The 19,041-nt window shown below is 35.2% G+C and overlaps 1 protein-coding gene across 6 annotated transcripts in view; it reads right to left on the reverse strand.

Moving 5' to 3' along the window:
- Nucleotides 1-5,659: 5,659 nt before the first annotated feature.
- The window catches only part of EPHA7 (EPH receptor A7), a 169,684-nt gene continuing 156,302 nt past the window's right edge, over nucleotides 5,660-19,041 (reverse strand). For 4 of the 6 annotated variants that reach the window (XM_001503790.7, XM_070223559.1, XM_005596835.4 and 1 more), the window contains exons 15-17: nucleotides 12,357-12,550; nucleotides 11,171-11,326; nucleotides 5,660-9,176 (exon numbers count right to left, since the gene is read on the reverse strand). In XM_001503790.7, the coding sequence (XP_001503840.1) occupies nucleotides 9,062-9,176; nucleotides 11,171-11,326; nucleotides 12,357-12,550 (465 nt within the window). In that variant the 3' untranslated portion in view covers nucleotides 5,660-9,061. The remainder of the gene's footprint in view (nucleotides 9,177-11,170; nucleotides 11,327-12,356; nucleotides 12,551-19,041) is intronic. The other 2 variants (XR_011422085.1, XR_011422086.1) reach the window with 1 other exon arrangement.

A 19,041-nucleotide genomic window follows, 5' to 3' on the forward strand; every position in this document is an offset into this window, starting at 1 on the left:
CTAAAGACACTCACAAACTGAAAGTGAAAGGATGGAAAAATATACTCTGTGCAAATGGCAATGAAAAGAATGCTGGGGTAGCAATATTTATATCAGATAAAATAGACTTTAAAACAAAAACTGTAACAAGAGACAAGGGCACTACATAATGATAAAGGGAACAATCCAACAAGAGGCTATAACATTTGTAAATATCTATACACCCAACACAGGAGCATGTAAATATATAAAGTAATTATTAACAGACATAAAAGGAGAAAAGGACAGTAACACAATAATAGTAGGGGACTTTACCACTCCACTTACACCAATGGATAGATCATCCAAACAGAAGATCAATAAGGAAACGTTGGTCTTACATGACATATTAGACCAGATGGACTTAGTAGATGTGTACAGAACATTCCATCCAAAATCACAGAACACACATTCTTTTCCAATGTACATGGAACATTCTCAAGGACAGAGCACATATTAGGCCACAAAACAGGTCTCAATAAATTTAAGAAGATTTAAATAATACCAAGCATCTTTTCTTACCCCAGTGGTATGAAATTAGAAGTCAACTATGGGAAGAGAATTGGAAAAGCCACAAAAATGTGGAGATTAAACAAAATGCTACTGAAAACAATTGGGTCAATGAAAACATCAAAAAATACCTGAAGACAAGTGAAAATGAAAATATGACGTGCTGAAATTTATGGGACACAGCAAAAGTAGAAATAAGAGGGAAGTTTATAGCAATAGAGGTTTACCTCAACAAACAAGAAAAATCTCAAATAAACAATCTAATAGTGCACACAAAGGAACTACAAAGGAAGAACAAACAAAGCCTCAAATCAGTAGAAGGAAGGAAATAATAAAAATCAGAGCAGAAATAAATGAAATAGAGACTAAAAAAATAGAAAAAATCAATGAAAGTAAGAGCTGGTTCTTTGAGAGATAAATAAAATTGGCAACTTTTAACTAGACTCACCAATAAAAAAAGAAAGAAAGCTTAAATAAATAAAATCAGGAACAAAAGAGGAGAAATTACAGTGGACACCTCAGAAATACAAAAGATTACAAAAGAATACTGTAAAAAGCTGTATGCCAACAAGTTGGATAATGTAGAAGAAGTGGATAAATTCTTAGAATCATACAACCTTCTAAAACTCAATCAAGAAGAAATAGAGAATTTTAATAGACCAATCACCAGTCAGGAGGTCGAAACAGTAATCAAAAACCTCCCCCAAAATAATATCCATGACCAAATGGCTTCCATGGTGAATTCTAGCAAACATTCAAAGAAAACTTAATATTATCCTTTGCAAACTCTTCAAAAAAATTGAATGGGAGAGGGAGCTTCCTAACTCATTCTATGAAGCCAAAATTACCCTGATACCAAAACCAGACAAGGACAACAACAACAAAAAGAAAATTACAGGCCAATATCACTGATGAACACCCTTGCAAAAATCCTCAACAAAGTACTAGCACATCAAATACAACAATACATTAAAAAGATCTTGCACCATGATCAAGTGGGATTTATTCCAGGGATGCAGGGATGGTTCAACATCAGCAAATTAATCAATGTGATACACCACATTAACAAAATGAAGGATAAAACTCACATGATCATCTCAATAGATGCAGAAAATTGATTTGAACAAGATATAGCATCCATTTATAATAAAAACTCTGAATAAAATGGGTATAGAAGGAAAGCACCTCAACATAGTAAAGACCATATATGACAAACCCACGGCTAATATCATACTCAATGGAGAAAACTGAAAGCTATCTCTCTAAGAATAGAAACCAGACAAGGATGCCCACTTTCCCCTCTCTTATTAAACATAGTATTGCAAGTCCTAGCCAGAGCAATCAGCCAAAAATATAAAAAGAAATAAAAGGGATCTAAATTGGAAAGGCAGAAGTGAAACTGTCACTATTTGCAGATGACCTGATTTTATATATAGAAAGCCCTAAAGAATCCACTAAAAAACTTTTAGAAATAATAAATGAATACAGTAAAGTTGCAGGATACAAAATCAACATACAAAAAACCAGTTGTGTTTCTACATACTAACTTTGAAGTAACAGAAAGAGAAATTAATACAATCCATTTTGCAACAAAAATTACAACAAAAAGAATAAAATACCTAAGGATAACTTAACCAAAGATGTGAAAGACCTGTACACTGAAAGCAATAAAGCAGTTGAAAGAAATTGAAGAAGGCACAAAGAAATGGAAAGATATTCCATGCTCTTGGATTGGAAGAATTAACATCATTAAAATGTCCATACTTCCTAAAGCAATCTATAGATTCAATGCAATCTCCATCAAAGTTCTAACAACATTTTTCACAGAAATAGAACAACGAATCCTAAAATTTATATGGATTTTATATGTTTTTTATATGGAACAACAAAAGACCCCAAATAGCCAAAGGAATCTTCACGAAAAAGAACAAAGCTGGAGGTATCACACTCCATGATTTCAAAATATGCTACAAAGCTATAGTAACCAAAACAGCATGGTACTGGCACAAAAACAGACACACAGATCAATGGAAGAGCCTCAAGAGCCCAGAAATAAACCTACACATCTGTGGACATCTAATTTTCAACAAGGGAGCCAAGAACATACAATGGAGAAAGGAAAGTCTCTTCAATAAATGGTGTTGGGAAAACTGGACAGCCACAAGCAAAAGAACACTATACACAAAAATTAACTCAACATGGATTAAAGACTTGAATGCAAGATCTGAAACCATGAAACTGCTAAGAGAAAACATAGGCAGTACACTCCTTGACACCGGTCTTAGCAGCATATTTTTAAGTACCATGTCTGACTGGGCAAGGGAAAGAATACAAAAAGTAAACAAATGAGACTCCATCAAACTACAAATCTTCTGCACAACAAAGGAAACCATCATCAAAATGAAAAGATAACCTAACAATTGCAAACCATATATCCGATAAGGGGTTAATATACAAAATATATAAAGAACTCATACAACTCAGCAACAAAAAAACTAATCACCAAATTAAAAAATGGGCAAAAGTTCAACAGACATTTCTCCAAAGAAGATATACAGATGGCCAATAGGAACATGAAAAGATGCTCAACATCACTATCAGGGAAATGCAAATCAAAACTACAACAAGCTATCACCTCCCTCCCATAAGAATGGCTATAATTAACAAGATGGAGATGATGTGTAGAGGAGGGAACACTCATACACTACTGGTGGGTGTGCAAACTGGTGCAGCCACTATGGAAAACAGTATGGAGATTCCTAAAAGTATTAAGAATAGAACTACCATATGATCCAGCTATTCCATTTCTGGGTATTTATTCAAAGAACGTGGAAACACGATTGCATACAGACATATGCACCCCTATGTTCATTACAGCGTTATTCACAATAGCCAAGACTTGAAAGCAACTTAGGTCCCCAGCAAGGGACAAATGGATAAAGAAGATGTGGTATATATACACAATGGAATACTAATACTACTCAGCCACAAAAACTGATGAAATCTGGACGTTTGCGACAACATGGATGGACCTTGGGGGTATTATGCTAAGTGAAATAAGTCAGAGGGAGAAAGTCAAATATATGATCTCACTCATAAATAGAAGATAAAAGCAACAAACACACACATAGAGACGAGATTGGATTCGTGGTTACCAGAGTGGAAGGGAGGAAAGAGGAGGGCGAAAGGGGTGATTAGGCACATGTATGTGATGATGGATTGTAATTAGACTTTGGGTGGTGAACATGATGGAATCTATGCAGAAATTGAAATATAATGATGTACACCCAGAAAACAAAATAGAATAAGGGTGACAGAATGTTTAAAAGCTCTATACATACAGATACATAGGAGAAGACGAATACAGAGAGGGAGGAGGAGGAAGTAGAATGCAAGAGATTGTTATTTGAAGATGAGAGAGATCAAACAAGCTAAGCAAAGCTTTTTTTTTTTTTTTTTGGTGAGGAAGTTTGGCTAACATCTGTTACCAATCTTCCTCTTTTTGCTTGAGGAAGATTGCAGCTGAGCTAACATCTGTGCCACTCTGCCTCTATTTTGTATGTGGGATGCCACCACAGCATGGCTTGATGAGCTGTGCATAAGTCCTGGGATCTGAACCTGGGAACCCCAGGCTGCCTAAGTAGAGTGCATGAACTTGACCACTACACCACCAGGCTGGCACCCTGAGTAAAGCTTTTAAAACAGAAAAGCTAAGGGTGGTCTTCTGGAGTGTTCCTCAGGGGCAGGACAATCTCTTGTACTCCTTTAGTATCTCCCCAAAGTGCCCAGGGCAGCATAAAAGGACTAACTCATGGATACGGCCCTCTCGACTTCCACAATCCGTACCCTGAGCATTTTAAGGGGTGGGGTGAGGGTAAAGGTTGACAGAGCTTACCCCATTGTCCTTGGCAGGCTGAAGGACAGGAAGCAAAGAAGGAAAGTCCTTTCAAAAGGGGGATAGGAAGTTTTTAAAATCTACATGTCTCCTCTGAGAGGGGTTGCTAACCTCTGCAGTGTTTTTGTGCAAGATGAACACGGAAGAGGAAGGATGAGTGGCAGAAGACAGAGCCTACAAAAGAGCAGGGATGAAAGGGGAAATGTAAATTCCTTTGTCCCACTCTCCACTCTACTCTCAAATCCTCAGTAATGTTGACTACATCACCAAAAAAACAAAGAAAAAATTATTACTAATGATCACCGTAAGTATTAAAATCCATTTTTTACTTAGTGATAGAACTTGTATATCCTTAAAAATGATTTTATAAATGTGGAGCAAAATGAATGCTAGTGTATTTTTGTATGACTTATGAATCCAGTTCTTTAACAGATCATTTGACTGCTCCTCAGTGTTTCAGGCTGTATAATTACCACTGTGTGGACTGAGCAAGAGCATTGCTTGTTGGATACTCAGGGATAGCCGTGACTTCAAGATCACCTTTGAATTTCAGTTCAACCTAGCCTAAGCCTCAGCATCATAAGTGGGATAACCAGTGAAAACACCTCATCTGGTATCTGCCTATTCTCATTTTTTGAAGTGTGTTTGGATATTTTTTAAGAGTTTATAGAGTTTAAAGATGGTGATCCTGCAGAAAAGGGAGTGCTTAGTTTTCTTCATGTCAGGTGCAAGCTGCAATGATCACTGAGTCAGCGTCAACGGCAAACAATTCAGACAAGCAGATTTTTATCACTTTTTCCATTTGTTCTGGATCCTATGTTGGCATCCTGCAGCTTCTGAAATGCAATAACTCTCTAAGTTGCTGCATTATATCAAAGGTTTACAATATTTGTCAGGGCCCAATGAGAAAATGCTTCCTTTCTCATGAAAATGTCCTTGTTAGTACCATGTAGTTTCAAGAAGGAACAAAAAAAGGTTTTAATGAAAATGTTTGACAGTAAGGCTCTTTGAAGACATAGTCTTGACTTGTTATTCTGTTACAGTTAAAGTGGAATGAAGTCAGTGTGTAAGAGGAAGAGAGGAAGCAAGGGCTATGGATTGTCCTTGTATTCTGATTGGTCCACTGAAATATTTCAATAAAACCTTTACTCTAAACATCTCCATTCATGATATTGTGTGAGAAAATAAAGAATCAGTAAGGGACGTAAAGGAATCGGCCAATGATTGGAGACAGGATTTTCTTTACATTGTCTAATAGACTCGTTTATTATTTTAAGCTGGTAAAAAGAGACTTATGATTCGTGTTGAAGAAAGAGTTATTTGTGCTTGATACATTGAAGACACTGTTCAAAAGCAGTTTGTCCTTATAAAAGGATGACCCCTGTATAATTCTTAGGCAAGGAGGGACAAATTCAACCAACAAAAAGCACATCTCGCCCCGACTTCCCCAGGATTTCTCCACATATAGCAAAAAAATATACATCAGTAATTTATTTGAACATGCACATCAGTGAGCAGCAGAGTTCTAGGCTACTCAGGAAACAAAAGGGAGATTATCAGCATTACCTAAATAAAAAAAGAGGTGAATTACACCATTTTAATTGTCTTAAAAACACGGATAAGAGGAGCAATTAAAATATAGTCCTAAATAGTCCTAGCTAATGTAGATTACATAAGTATACAATATGATTCAACTAATAGTGCTCTGACAAGCATAAACCACCAGTTCTAGTAAACAAGGCCCAGATCAATTGCTGAGAAAAATGTTCGATTCAGATGTCACCAAAGTTACTTTTATTTCAGTACTGAATGCAAAAATGCAAAACACAAGTCAAGTGTGAAGACAGCGTTCTAAAAAAGGTGGCTCTATTAAAGCAAGGAGGCCATTTCCTTTTGCATTTTTATAATTTTTGAATTCTATTTTTGATGTTTGCTTTCTCTACCTTTCCTCCCCTGAGCACTAATTTACCAAAAAAAGATTTCAAGGTGCAAGTTGTACATTCTTATCGTTATACCATTTCATCTCTTTCTGGAAGAGAGCATTACAATCAGCATCACAATGTTCATTCTGTCTCTGAATATCTGTTTCACATACATGTATTTCAAAATCATAACGTTGATTGGGAAAAGAAACCTACAAACGAGAGAGTGATGTAATCATACACTTCCTATTGTGCTGTGTGTCTTTCCCATCCCTTCTCCCCTTTCCCTGTAAAGAGCTGTAAAAAATTTAAGGCAGATGAGGTATATTGCTGAAGAAAAAAGTTATTTTTGAAAAAAACTCAAAAAAACTTTTATTCTGCCCTTCTACTCAAGAAAGACTACTCAACTATAAATCTAGTGCTAGAAAAAAGCAGGAAAGACACCGTTTGCATGTACCCTACTATGTCTTCTATTTCTAGAATGGCTTTTTGTCAATTTAATTTTAATAGAAAAAATAAGCACCTTAAGCTATGAACAAGAAAAGAACTTCATTACTAAGGACACTCACTCAAACTCGCTCACTCATTCTCACAAAGGCCAATGCTACTGATTAGAATCGTAAAGTGCTGTACTTAGTATAAACACTTGTATACACTGCAGACACTGAAAAATAACCCTCAAGCACATTGTGTTATAGTTCCAAAAATATATTTACAGTCTATTACAAAGATTACAAATGGAAGTATCTAGGTGACTGTATTATGCTAATTAAAATTATTTTACAGATTATTTTTCCTTAGGGACAAAAAACATTTTAGTGAAATTAAAATGAGTTTTCTAGTCAATCAAAAAATAAATTAAAATATCAAATAACACTGTACAGTGATTTAAAAGAAAAAAAAAAGGGGTGGGGAGGGGTTTGGGAAGCAATCCATTTGAGTTTTTCTATAGCCATCTTTGGTCCTAAATGTGGGAAAACACATTATGTAGCACTGAAAATACCTGTTCTTTTGTGATGCTCTGCAAGTAAAATAGAAAAATATAGTGCATTTTCAATGTATTCAGAGCCCACTACAGAGAAATGTGTGTACAAAACAAGACAGTATAAATAAAATTTACAAGCTTTACAAAGGAACATTTACAGATTTTGTTTCTGTTATTTGTTTGTTTGTGGATGCCCACATTATCAAACAAGACCAATTATGACCGATCCCTGGGATCTTTCTCTATTAAAATCATTATAAACAGCCCAATTCTCTTTGGAAGTACAACAGTTCAATTCTGGGGTAGTTCATGATTTTCATAACTTTTGAAAGCATTACTCACAATATGTATACATTCCTGAAATATCTATAAAGACACATTTAATTATTGCTTATGAAATCCTAACACAGTAATTCAAATAATGTGGTTTAATAAATAAAGCTTAAAAAGAAAAAGCCAGATCCTTCACCTCTTCCTTACATGGTAAAAAGAGTTCTTTCATTTAACAAGTTTCTCACATCGGTGTTCACAAATAAAAGACTTTTCTTTTTAACTGCAAGGGTGATGTTGTGTGCAGCAAATTTACTTTTGAAAGGTGAAAATTGTGAACTGCCCCTTTTCTCATGCTTCAGAGTTCCAATAAAAACCTTAATTCTTTCCTTTCTTGTTTGGACTGCGTTAAACAGAACAGGATATAAAATCTATGTCAACTATTTTCCCTAAATTTCTTAATGTCACAATACTGAAAAAAATCTTGATGTGCTCAGATTAAATTTTAGATAACACTGGCTAGTTCTTGCTTTCAGAGACTTGCCTTCACCAGCATTCTTTAGATGAAGTGCCTCATTTTTAAATTTTTTTTATAGTCACAAACCTACGATGAGTTTTTTTTTTAATTAAATTCTGTCTAGTAAAATCACTCTATAAACAATCTGTTAAAAGTGCCTTATAGTATTTATGGATCATTATTGCTTTTTTTCATTGAAAAGATAGTGTGTTGTCTGATCTTTACAAAAAAATTTCTTTTTAAAAAATATCAGAGCTCTTGGCAACTTGCATTTTCTTGACTACCTGCCAATTAGCAAACAATATCAAAACAGCACTGATCAACAAATAAAATGGCACAAAAAGGATACCAATGTTGACAGAGAGATATCTTCAATTCCTCAATCATGCTATGCTTTTTTTTTTAAATTTGAGATACTTTCAAAGGTACCCAGTGTAGTTATGTGTCATAGATTAACACTAAAAATGTCCAAAGCTATAAACAACTCTCTAAAACAAAGTCCTTATGAAGAAGAAACACAAATGATTTTAAAAAGGAATAGTCTGAAATCACATATTTAAGGAAAATATTTCATTGATTTTAACAATAAGATCATGATTTTATTTGACAAATATATTCTTTCTTAAATTCTTTATGTACATTTTAAAAAGTCTATACGATAAAAAGGAGGTTAGAGAGCTCAAGGTGTTTGGATGTTTTTCAGGTAGTACTTTGTTTATTGTCACTGCTGTTTTCCTGGCCACCAGTGGTGGATCCTAAATTCCCTTTTTATATATTCTGGTGGCACTTAGGAGTTCAAGTCTATAGGTACTTCTTAAATCTTCTCTTCACTGTAGGAAGGACCCAGGACATCAACTGTCTTCTAGCAGCATTCTATGCATATACTGAAGGCCAGCACTGTTCTCTCTTAAGCCATAATCTCCCTCATAAGGGAGAAATGCCCATCACACTTGGATGCCGGTTCCATGTAAATGGAGCATTTGTGCTCTCATAGTCTGAATGCTGCTCATGATTTTCTTTTGATGGCCAACCAATGTGATCCCCAAACTCATCACATCCCTGAAAAAGACAAATGCATTTTTTATTAGTTACCTTACAAAGGATGTATTTGGTACTAAACTGTCATCAACTCCTTAATTAAATAACCTGTTTATCTTAGGCAAACAGATTTTATCTTAGTATTCTTGGGTCTTACCATCATATTTCTGTATTGGGTTGGACTGGCAACCTGAATCAACATCCTCCTTTATAAAAACCTACCTGCTCAGGCTCTCCATGTGCCATGGTAAGTTATCTCTAAACTGATTTGAATGTTTTTCTAAGAAACGATCAGTCTTAAAATTATTAACAAAGTAATGTTAGGAAATGTTATTTGAAATAGTGTATACTTGAACCTAAGTGAAGTTTAAATTTGTTTTTTTTCTTTTTTTTTTGAGGAAGATTAGCCCTGAGCAACATCTGTGCCCATCTTCCTCTACTCTATATGTGGGATGCCTGCCACAGCATGGCTTGATAAGCAGTGCATAGTTCCGTGCCTGGGATCTGAACCGGTGAACCCCAGGCTGCTGAAGCAGAGCACACGAACTTAACCCCTGCGCCACCTGGCCAGGCCCTGGAGTTTAAAATTTTTAACTGTTAAATAGGATATAGTCTGAGTGGAAACATTTGTTGGGCTCTAGTAGATCATGAATCATCAATGTTCGTATACGATAACATCCCGAGTTTAATTATTCTGTGGTAATTCTGAGCATATAATTGGTTGTATACTTAATCAAGTTCAGTTCAATCATCTGATGAGATTTCAAAAAAAGTGTTCTTTAAAGAGTGCAATATATATGTTTAATAGCTTAAAATTGACATAAGCTAGCTCTAACTGTTCATGTACCTTTACCTTTCCTAACAGCCAGAAAGACTGAGCTTAGGTATTTACAAGCAGCTAAAATACAGCAACAGCACAGTACTGCAGCATTTCGTAGCAATGGTCTAATAAGACTTTGAGGAATATAGTTTTTCAGGGGTATCGATTGCTTTGGGGACACTGGTGCAATTATGCCAGCTCTACTCAGGTGGTGACTTGCAGGAAACCAAATAAAGATTATATGCATGTGCTTAAATTCACATACATGCCATTTCCGGACATGCCAGGAAAGAGCATCTGATTTCTAGCCTTCCTCCCTTCTGAAAAGTGTGGACCCCTTCTCACAACAGTACATCAATAGGATCCCACTAATAGAACCTTGATAATTGTTTCCCTTTTCAAACACACTGACTGAGAGGAACTGTATCGCCCATAGAGTTCTGCTGCAGCCAAGGAAACTGAGGGTCGGAGATAGTGAATGGATTTCCCAGGACCACAGAACTGGTGATGGAGCCAGAAACATAAACTTAGTTCTTTTTATTTCCAGTTCATAGAAATTTTGAAAGTTGTTTTATCAGGTCATTCTTCAGGTTAAAAAAAAAATTGAAGCCATCAATCACGCAATTTACCAAGAGTAAGCTAAACTCTTAGTTCCAGTTAATTGAATTAGGCTTCCTTTGACCTCTTCAAAAGTAATCATACTGGACATCATAATGCATTTTGGTATTAGGTACAAAACTTTTAGGTTTTAATGTCTGATATAAACATGATGAAAGAAATCCTCCTCTGCAAATAGAGAAAGTTTCTCCAGCGATTAGGAACCTAAATGATCCAGTGATTAACCAAAAGAGCAAAGTTTCACTAGGTGGTGTTTAGAACACTGGCTATGGAGACAAATTAGCTGTCACTTACTAGTTGAGTCACTTTGGGGGAAATTAAATTCTCTGAGCCTTGCCTCGTTGTGTGTAAAACTATCAACTTAATAAAATTGTTGCCATGAGACTTAGAAAGATACCGTATGTTCAGAGGTCTATTTAGCATAATGCCTGGCACAGAGTTAGTACTTATTAAAGAGATACTTTTCTCCCTGATTTTGTGGTTTATACCTCTTTAACATATGGCCGATGACCTAATGTATAAAGCTTGGATTGTACCTAATAAATTCTTAAATATAACTTTAGAAGTTTAAACTTACTCAATAGTCATCCTGGCTACTGATTCAAGGGAGTTGTAGCCGGCTGCCGTGAAGTTGTCTTTGTATCTTTCCATCTTAATAGCTTGTAGCCATTCTCCAACTGAACAAAAGGTAGTGAAGTCAGGAGTGTTCTGATCCAAAAGAGGGCTTATTGGCCTAGAGAAGAATGAAACAGAAAAGCAAATTTTCTCATGAACTACCCAAGAAAGAATGTCTTGACCTATACAAAAATAAGGGTATGAAGAATAAAATTGCATATTTTAATTGATGTCTACAGTAACAAACAGATATGCTAAGAAAAACCTAACACATAAAGGTTGCCCAATAACTACAAACTCTAGATTTTACATTTTATTTAGATTTGATGGGCACCAGATTGTGTCTTCCAAGGAAATTTTAAAAGTACAGTCAATGGTATTTGCAATCACTAAATATTTGTTCATTTGCTTCTGCAAAAGCAATGGGGGGGTAAAGGAATCACACGGGGCTGTGGACTAGCTTGTTCAGACCACATTATGCCTCCTCCGTACTGATGGCACACTTGTGAGTGCCTTGTGAGTTCACACAGCTCCACAAGGGTCTGACGACCAGTGCAGACGGAGCATCAGGCACACCTGGCAGCTGAAGCCGACTAACTGCTGAATAATATGCATTACAACAGAGTAAGCCAAGCGCAAAGAATAAATGGAGTGTTTTGGACTGTTTTTAATGGGTATAACTCTTTGATCATGTATTGAATTACTTTTACAAACTTTAACTTCACAGAATCATTTTATTAACTAACTCAAAGCAAAACAATAAAATAGATAATATGCAGATAAGAAAAAACTAAAGCAACAGCAATAAAAACCCATGTAATAATAATAATGGTTTGAAAATGTGAAATGCCCCTTAATCACAAAAATCCAGTTGAGAAAGTATTCTATAATGACAGCCAGTGATATTTATCATAGCTTTTAAGGAAAAAAAAAGCAATAATAATTAACAGGTGTCTTTAAACACTAATTTAATTAAAGGAAGCCATCTGAAAAGAAAAAATAAAAACTTCTGTGAACACAGGAAATTTAACATAGATTTATGATTTAACACAAAGGTCAATTTGCCGTTGGGGTGGGGCTGAGGAGATAAATGCTTCGTGTGAATATCTGCCTTACTCCCAGATTCCACTCCCTTAGGTATTTCTTACCTACTACAAGTTCCCAGGGGTGTTTTCAGGCTATTTGGGTTTCGAATCATTTTGTCTAGAATTCCAACTATCTGTTCAAACTTTGGCCTCTCAGCGCGTTCCTTTTGCCAACAATCCAGCATTAGCTGGTGAAGACCAGCTGGGCAGTCCATGGGTGCTGGTAAACGATAACCTTCTTCTATTGCTTTTATAACCTAATAGCCAAAAGGACATTAAAGATATCACTGACTGAGGTTCAATTATAATAAAACGAATTGCCCAGTAGGCAAGAGATTTATCCAGATAAGAGTGAAGCACACAGCTTTGCAAAAACCTTACTTATTTTTCCAAAACATCCAAGAGTATTAAGCATGTTATTAAGGGGTGCATGAAGAGCAGGATATGATGACATTTTCTAGTTGATTCAGCAATAGGGAGCAGCAATTAAGTTCACCTAGGGTGCAAGAGATGGAAAATGTTTTAATGTCATCCCAGAGGTTTTCAAAAGGGAATATGTTATGGAACTGTTTTAGGCTGTCCATGTGCACATTTGTCCATAAATTTATGAATTCTCCAAGTTATAAAAGGAAGATGTGAGTTACCCAAAATTGGCTCCCAGAAAGTTTCACTTTTTGCAAACTTCAAATGACACTTTTGAACAAGATATCAAAATATATGAATGTACTATGACAGGAAATATTACCGAGAACATTATTATTTTAAATAATATGAAGCTTACACACTTATGAAGTGTACAGGGTTATAAGACACAGCGGTGTGGTAAAGCCAATTTGTACTGGTTCATGAAAGAGACCACAACACTCTCCAACTCCACGTTCATGACTTCACACTGGCTGTCTTAGTGGGGGAGGGGAGAAAGGTTACACAAAGAAATTGGGAAAGGTTACAAATCAGGATTTTCCCACTCAGAGTACTGGTTGTTAAAACTTTTATCAGCACACCACTGCCTATTTATGTCTAATAGTAGCTTAAGATGCTATTTATATCAAGCTTGAATGTTAATGAAAAATAGGCCTTCGTAAACATTTGCATGCGGCAATCAGAAAGTCTAAAAGTTACTTATTTAGACTTGGTATTTATATTTAAATGGAAAGCAGAAATAGGTCTTAAAAATCAGAAATTGTTACAAATCTGAGCAGCAGAAGGGAAAATAAGAGGAAGGCAAACAATAAATAAGGAGGACTAGTAGAACGCTAAAATATTTTTCAAGGGGGATTAACAAATCCTTTGATACCGACTGACATAATAGCGGTAGAAATTTTTAAAAAAATGACTCAAAAAAAGAAGTAACCTTAAGTTTTTGAAGAAAATAAGGCCAAAAGTAGGGAGAAAAAAGCTGGCTTTAAGAAATGATCAACTTCATATTTGTAGGGAAAAATATCCTTAAGATGCTTGTTGACATTAAGAAAAGCATATTAAAATGTAAAGCTGGCATCAATAATTTTTAGAGAAATTCCTTTGTATAAAAAAAAAGTCAACTTCTTTGTTGTTGTTGTTGTTGTTCTTCTTCTTCCTTTTTTTTTTTGCTGAGGAAGATTCACCCTGAGCTAACATCTGCTGCCTATCTTCCTCCTTTTTAGGTGAGCTGCTGCCAAGGCATGGCCACAGACATACGAGTGGTGTAGTTCCATGCCTGAGAACTGAACCCAGGCTGCCGAAGCAGAGTGCCAAACATAATCACTAGGCCACCAGGGCTGGCCCCAAATCTACATTTTTTTAAGAAAAATTCATATATGCAAATTGATAAAGTTAAAAAGGTAAATAGATGAACTTAATTTACTTTTTGACAAGTACTTTAAGTATAAAATTTTCAGCCCAAATTCTTCCCTGATAACTAGGTTGTATGTCCCATACATCCATTCACTAGACGTCTTCATTTGGATTTTGAATAGGCACCTGACACACTGTCTATAAAACTGAATTTATGACCTTCCCCCAAACTTTCCAGTCTTGCCAGTCAGAAAGCTGACATGAGAACAGTCTTAGACTCTTTCTCTTATACACATAGCCAAGTAGTCACATTTTCTGATGCTGCTGCTTCCTGAATACAATCTATGCTCAAATACGAGGAGCAGTACTTATATATATCGCTGTAGTGATGGAGTCATTATCCCATAGTTACGTCTTCACAAAGGCTCATACTCTGGGGTGTTTCCTTAAGTACTTTACTTTGAATAACAATTGTGGAGAAAATACCTTAGCCTTAAATGACCTTAATCAGTACTGGTATTGAATGCTAATGGAGGTCACAGGACATAATTTAAAAAATTTCCATGTTTATGATCCCATAACTGTCAATGTTGGATAGCTTGCAAACATTCCTCTAAAATAGTCCTTTAAAAAGCTATACATCACACAAGCAAACATACACAAATGGAAACTCTGCAAAGATCACAAATACATAACTATAGGAGGAATTAAATTTAAAGAAAACATTTTAAATGCAAAGAATTTCAGGTGGCTTTGTACAACATTCCAGTGATGGCACTATGCTTGGATTCAAAAGTCCTATATGTTAAAACACTTAGATAAAAGTAAAAATAATGCACTTTGGAAAACCAGGTTAAGTTATTTAAACAGTGGCCCAAATTGTAAATAAGTAAATGAATAACTTCTAAAACTTTATATAGTCAAAAATGAGCAAATAACAAAAAATGGGGTGGGGGACATTATTTTCATTGAGAAAAAGTGGCTTTCTTTATATGTGAGTCTGCTTGTTTGAACACATGCACTATCTTTCTGATTTGACAGGACTCCATTCCCATACTCATAATGTTAGCGCAGTTCTTACTATTTTCCCCCACTTCCTAAACCTCGTTCCCTGCTTACAGTTTGTCTTCAGATGTTCAGAAAGGAACAATGCAGGTAAAGCAATCTTTTCTCTTTTCTTTCCTTCTAAACAATCTCTTAAAATGTAAATCTAAACCTTATCATGATCCTTCTGACATAATACTCTCCAACAGCTCTCCAAGCCTTAAAGAAAACATTTAGAATTCTTCAGCTTTGAAAACAATATATTGTTGTCTTTGTGCCAATGAACAAATTATAGTACCTTTAAATGACTCTTACAGGAATGAAAGAGTTAATGAACCTCTGTAGCTGTCCTATTGCATTATAGGAATTTCACGATTCCTATTATTACAGAAAAGAAACAACATTTATCTCAACACAAAATGAAACTTCCAGCTCTCAAAGACACAGTGTTTATAAATTTTGAAAGGAGCAGCAGCAAAGTATAACACTTCAAATAAGAGATGCTCTGGATTCAGAATGGACTTTGGGGACTCTAAAGTTCCCATGAACAATCATGTCGGTACCGACAGGAGACCAGAGATACTGGCTGGGAATCTTCAGCCTCTACGGAGCACAGTTTGGTATAATCCAAGGCGTACCCTTCGAGGATAAACGGGCAGACAGGGGATGATTTGGGCACAAACTGAACCCAGAGGTTCTGCGGTTTTTATTTGGTTAGCTGCATTATATTTCCAATTGGGAAAATAAAAAGTACTTCCTGCCAATAGTTACACATTCTTAGAAACAACAAAGCACACGAGTAAGATGCTGGAACCTACGCTTCTTTGAGCATTATGCAGTTATCCACAGAATACATTTAAAACATCTTTTTGTGAAATTACCAGAGACCCCTTGGATTTGCTTGTCCAGATCTAGCATTAGCATTCCAATAAAAGTCAAAGAAAAATATTCATAGGCAATTTCTCATTCTGGATAGTTTCCAGAGGAATAGGAAGTGTCTAGGTTAAATGACAAAAAAGACCACTGGAATTCAACAAGGAGCACTTCTTTGGTATGTACTGTAAAGAAATATTTAGAATAAAAAACCAAAGTTGCTTGCTGAGAAGTCTTTCAGTATTGTCACAGCACGGCCACGGTAATTAAGAGAAAAAGAAGCAGAGAAAAACGCCATGATAATGGGCCTGTAATAACTCAAAATGGGATTTCACATGAGTGGCTTCTTTTCTCTGCTCGTGCCCATTTTCATTTCATTAACCTCACAATAACATGACCCACATTTTATGCAATTAAATATTTTGGACTCCACTTACTGCATTATAGCAAAGTTTCACCAAAAAAAAATCACAATTTTATTTCTATCTTAACATAAAAAAATACAGACATAAATCAATGATGACTTTTAAAAGGAAAAATTGAGGGCTCACAATTTAGTTGAGAATAAATTTAGTTAGAAGTGTATTATATTTTCAAGACTTTTAAAATGTCATTTAAAGGACCACTTTAAGGATTTATCATTACGTCACATATCTTTATGGAACCTTAATTTTTTTTATCATCCCTATGAGTATCTACTAGTAAAGCTGGAAATTTATTGGCCTACCTTAAAGTGAGAAGAAATAACTTTGTTGAGTATTATAAACAGAAAAAATATGATCTATATAATGAATAATTTCAGAATTTCTTAATTTGAGAGTAAAAATTTTATTTGGACTAATTAAGACATAAATTGAATTAAAAGACAGCTGCTGTGAATGCCGAATATGAGTATTTTCAATTTCTGCAATGTTTATTACATTTGACTACATTTTATATATACAAAGATTTTTCTTTGAAAGGCCATTATGAAAGGACTAAACATCTGCAGTTTTTTAAGAAGAATTAAAATTGGAAATTTATTTGGAAAGCTCACCCTCGATTTTAATAGCAAGTAACTGGATTCTAACTGCTTCCATCGCAGTGAAAATTCAAGAAAGTTATAGGTCCATGAAAGTATAATGAGCATTCATTCAAGCATTAACCAAGTGATATCCTATTACCTATTTGGGTGTGGGCCTCATCATACGTCTGCACAGTATCTTTTCCTAAATTTTTATTGTTCACCACCCCGTCCAGAATGCAACCAAAGCTGCCTGGCAACTGTCTACCTACCTCACTGAGTTCTACAATACCCCTTTCTATTTCTTCAGAGTGATCACAGAAACCCCCTTTACTCAGCATTCAGCCTGGAAGTTTGTGGACTTGCTTACAATCATCAATTACAACTCATTTTCATGATGTCTTATGAAAGGTCCTTTGTTCTTCTTGTGAGGAAGATTTGCCCTGAGCTAACACCTGTACCAATCTTCCTCTACTTTATGTGGGATGTCGCCACAGCATGGCTAGATGAGTGGTGCTGGGTCCGTGCCCGGGATCTGAACCTGTGAACCTCAGGCCGCTGAAGCAGACATGCAAACTTAATCACTATGCCATTGGGCCGGCCCCTGAAAAGTCTTTTAAAATCCAAGGCATTTGGGATTTTTGTGGGGTTTTCTAAAATCTTGACAAATTCCTAGCAACTAAAGTTAAACAATATTAAGTGAATTGATTCATTTAATAAATCTAACTTTTTAAAAAAATTAATACATCTGAAGATCTGATGAAAGCAACCTTCCAGAAAAACACAATATATTCACATATTCACAGGATTTCCATAGGCATTAGGGCTTCACAGATCTCTAAGCTCCTCCAGAGACTCCAAGCGAAAAAAGAAAAGCTTTTGGGGCTGGCCCCGTGGCCGAGTGGTTAAGTTCATGTGCTCCACAGGGAAGAATAAACAACTATGTACCGGGGGGGCTTTGGGGAGAAAAAGGAAAAAAATAAAATCTTTTTGAAAAAAAAAAAAAAGGCTTTTATCCAGAGAATTTCTTAACCAGAATGGTATTCATTATTTTACATTATCCAGGCTTTTTTCACCATTTGCACATTGAAAATTAAACAGATAATTGCTCAAACAGCACTTTAACAACATAGATATAAAATAATAAATATTCTCCTGTAAGAGGAATATTAATACCAATTTCAGTATAAAAACTGAACTGTGTAAGTAATCTCTTACTATTACACAAAGTCGTGTCTGAATTAATCATTCAGACCTTCAAAATTAAAAAAAAGAGAAAAAGATGGCACGAAATATTCTAGTCAGAATTCAATTTCACTGTAGAGATAATAATTTCATTTGATCGATAAAACTATTAATTCTTGAAATACTAATATATTTATATTTCAATTTCAAGAAAAACAAAAATTCAATGTTTAGAGAATTGTAAAAATTAAAATTGAAGATATCTGTTTTTTTCTTAACCATTTCTATTATGCGTTTTTAGAAGTTAAGTGAAGTTTGAATTTAAGCCATCTTCCATTCCTGTCATTCCCTTTATGTTTGAATCTAGTACAGAAGGAAGGTGTCAAAAGAAATGAAACTCTACCAAATGTCCAGGGAATGTAAATATTTCTCTTTCTCTGCCCCAAGGATTTGTTGCCCACATTTTGACAGTCCATGAAATCTTTGACACTGAGACCTGTCAAATCTTAACGACTTTGCCTCTGCCAAATACACTCATCATTTAGACTTTTATCTTTGAAAAACAAAAATAAAAACCAAAAAACCAAAAGAAGTTTTACGTCATCCCTCAATTCAAAATATCAAAACATTTAAATGATTTAAAAGCTCCCCCTTTTCAGGCTGCGAACCTTTCAGTTAATGCAGAAATTTGTGGGAAAATATACTAAAAATAACCTTTCTAGAGCCTGACTTCAGTGGTCTAAAAATAACTATTTACAAGTTTTTAGAACCACAGACATTTGGTATAAAATTGAAAACAAAGATGCTGATTTACTGTAACCATGCTCATGATCTCTTTTTGAAAAACAACTCACTTTTAACCTTAGTCAG

The sequence above is a fragment of the Equus caballus genome, chromosome 10 (genome assembly GCF_041296265.1).
Source record: "Equus caballus isolate H_3958 breed thoroughbred chromosome 10, TB-T2T, whole genome shotgun sequence".
NCBI classification, from domain to species: domain Eukaryota; kingdom Metazoa; phylum Chordata; class Mammalia; order Perissodactyla; family Equidae; genus Equus; species Equus caballus.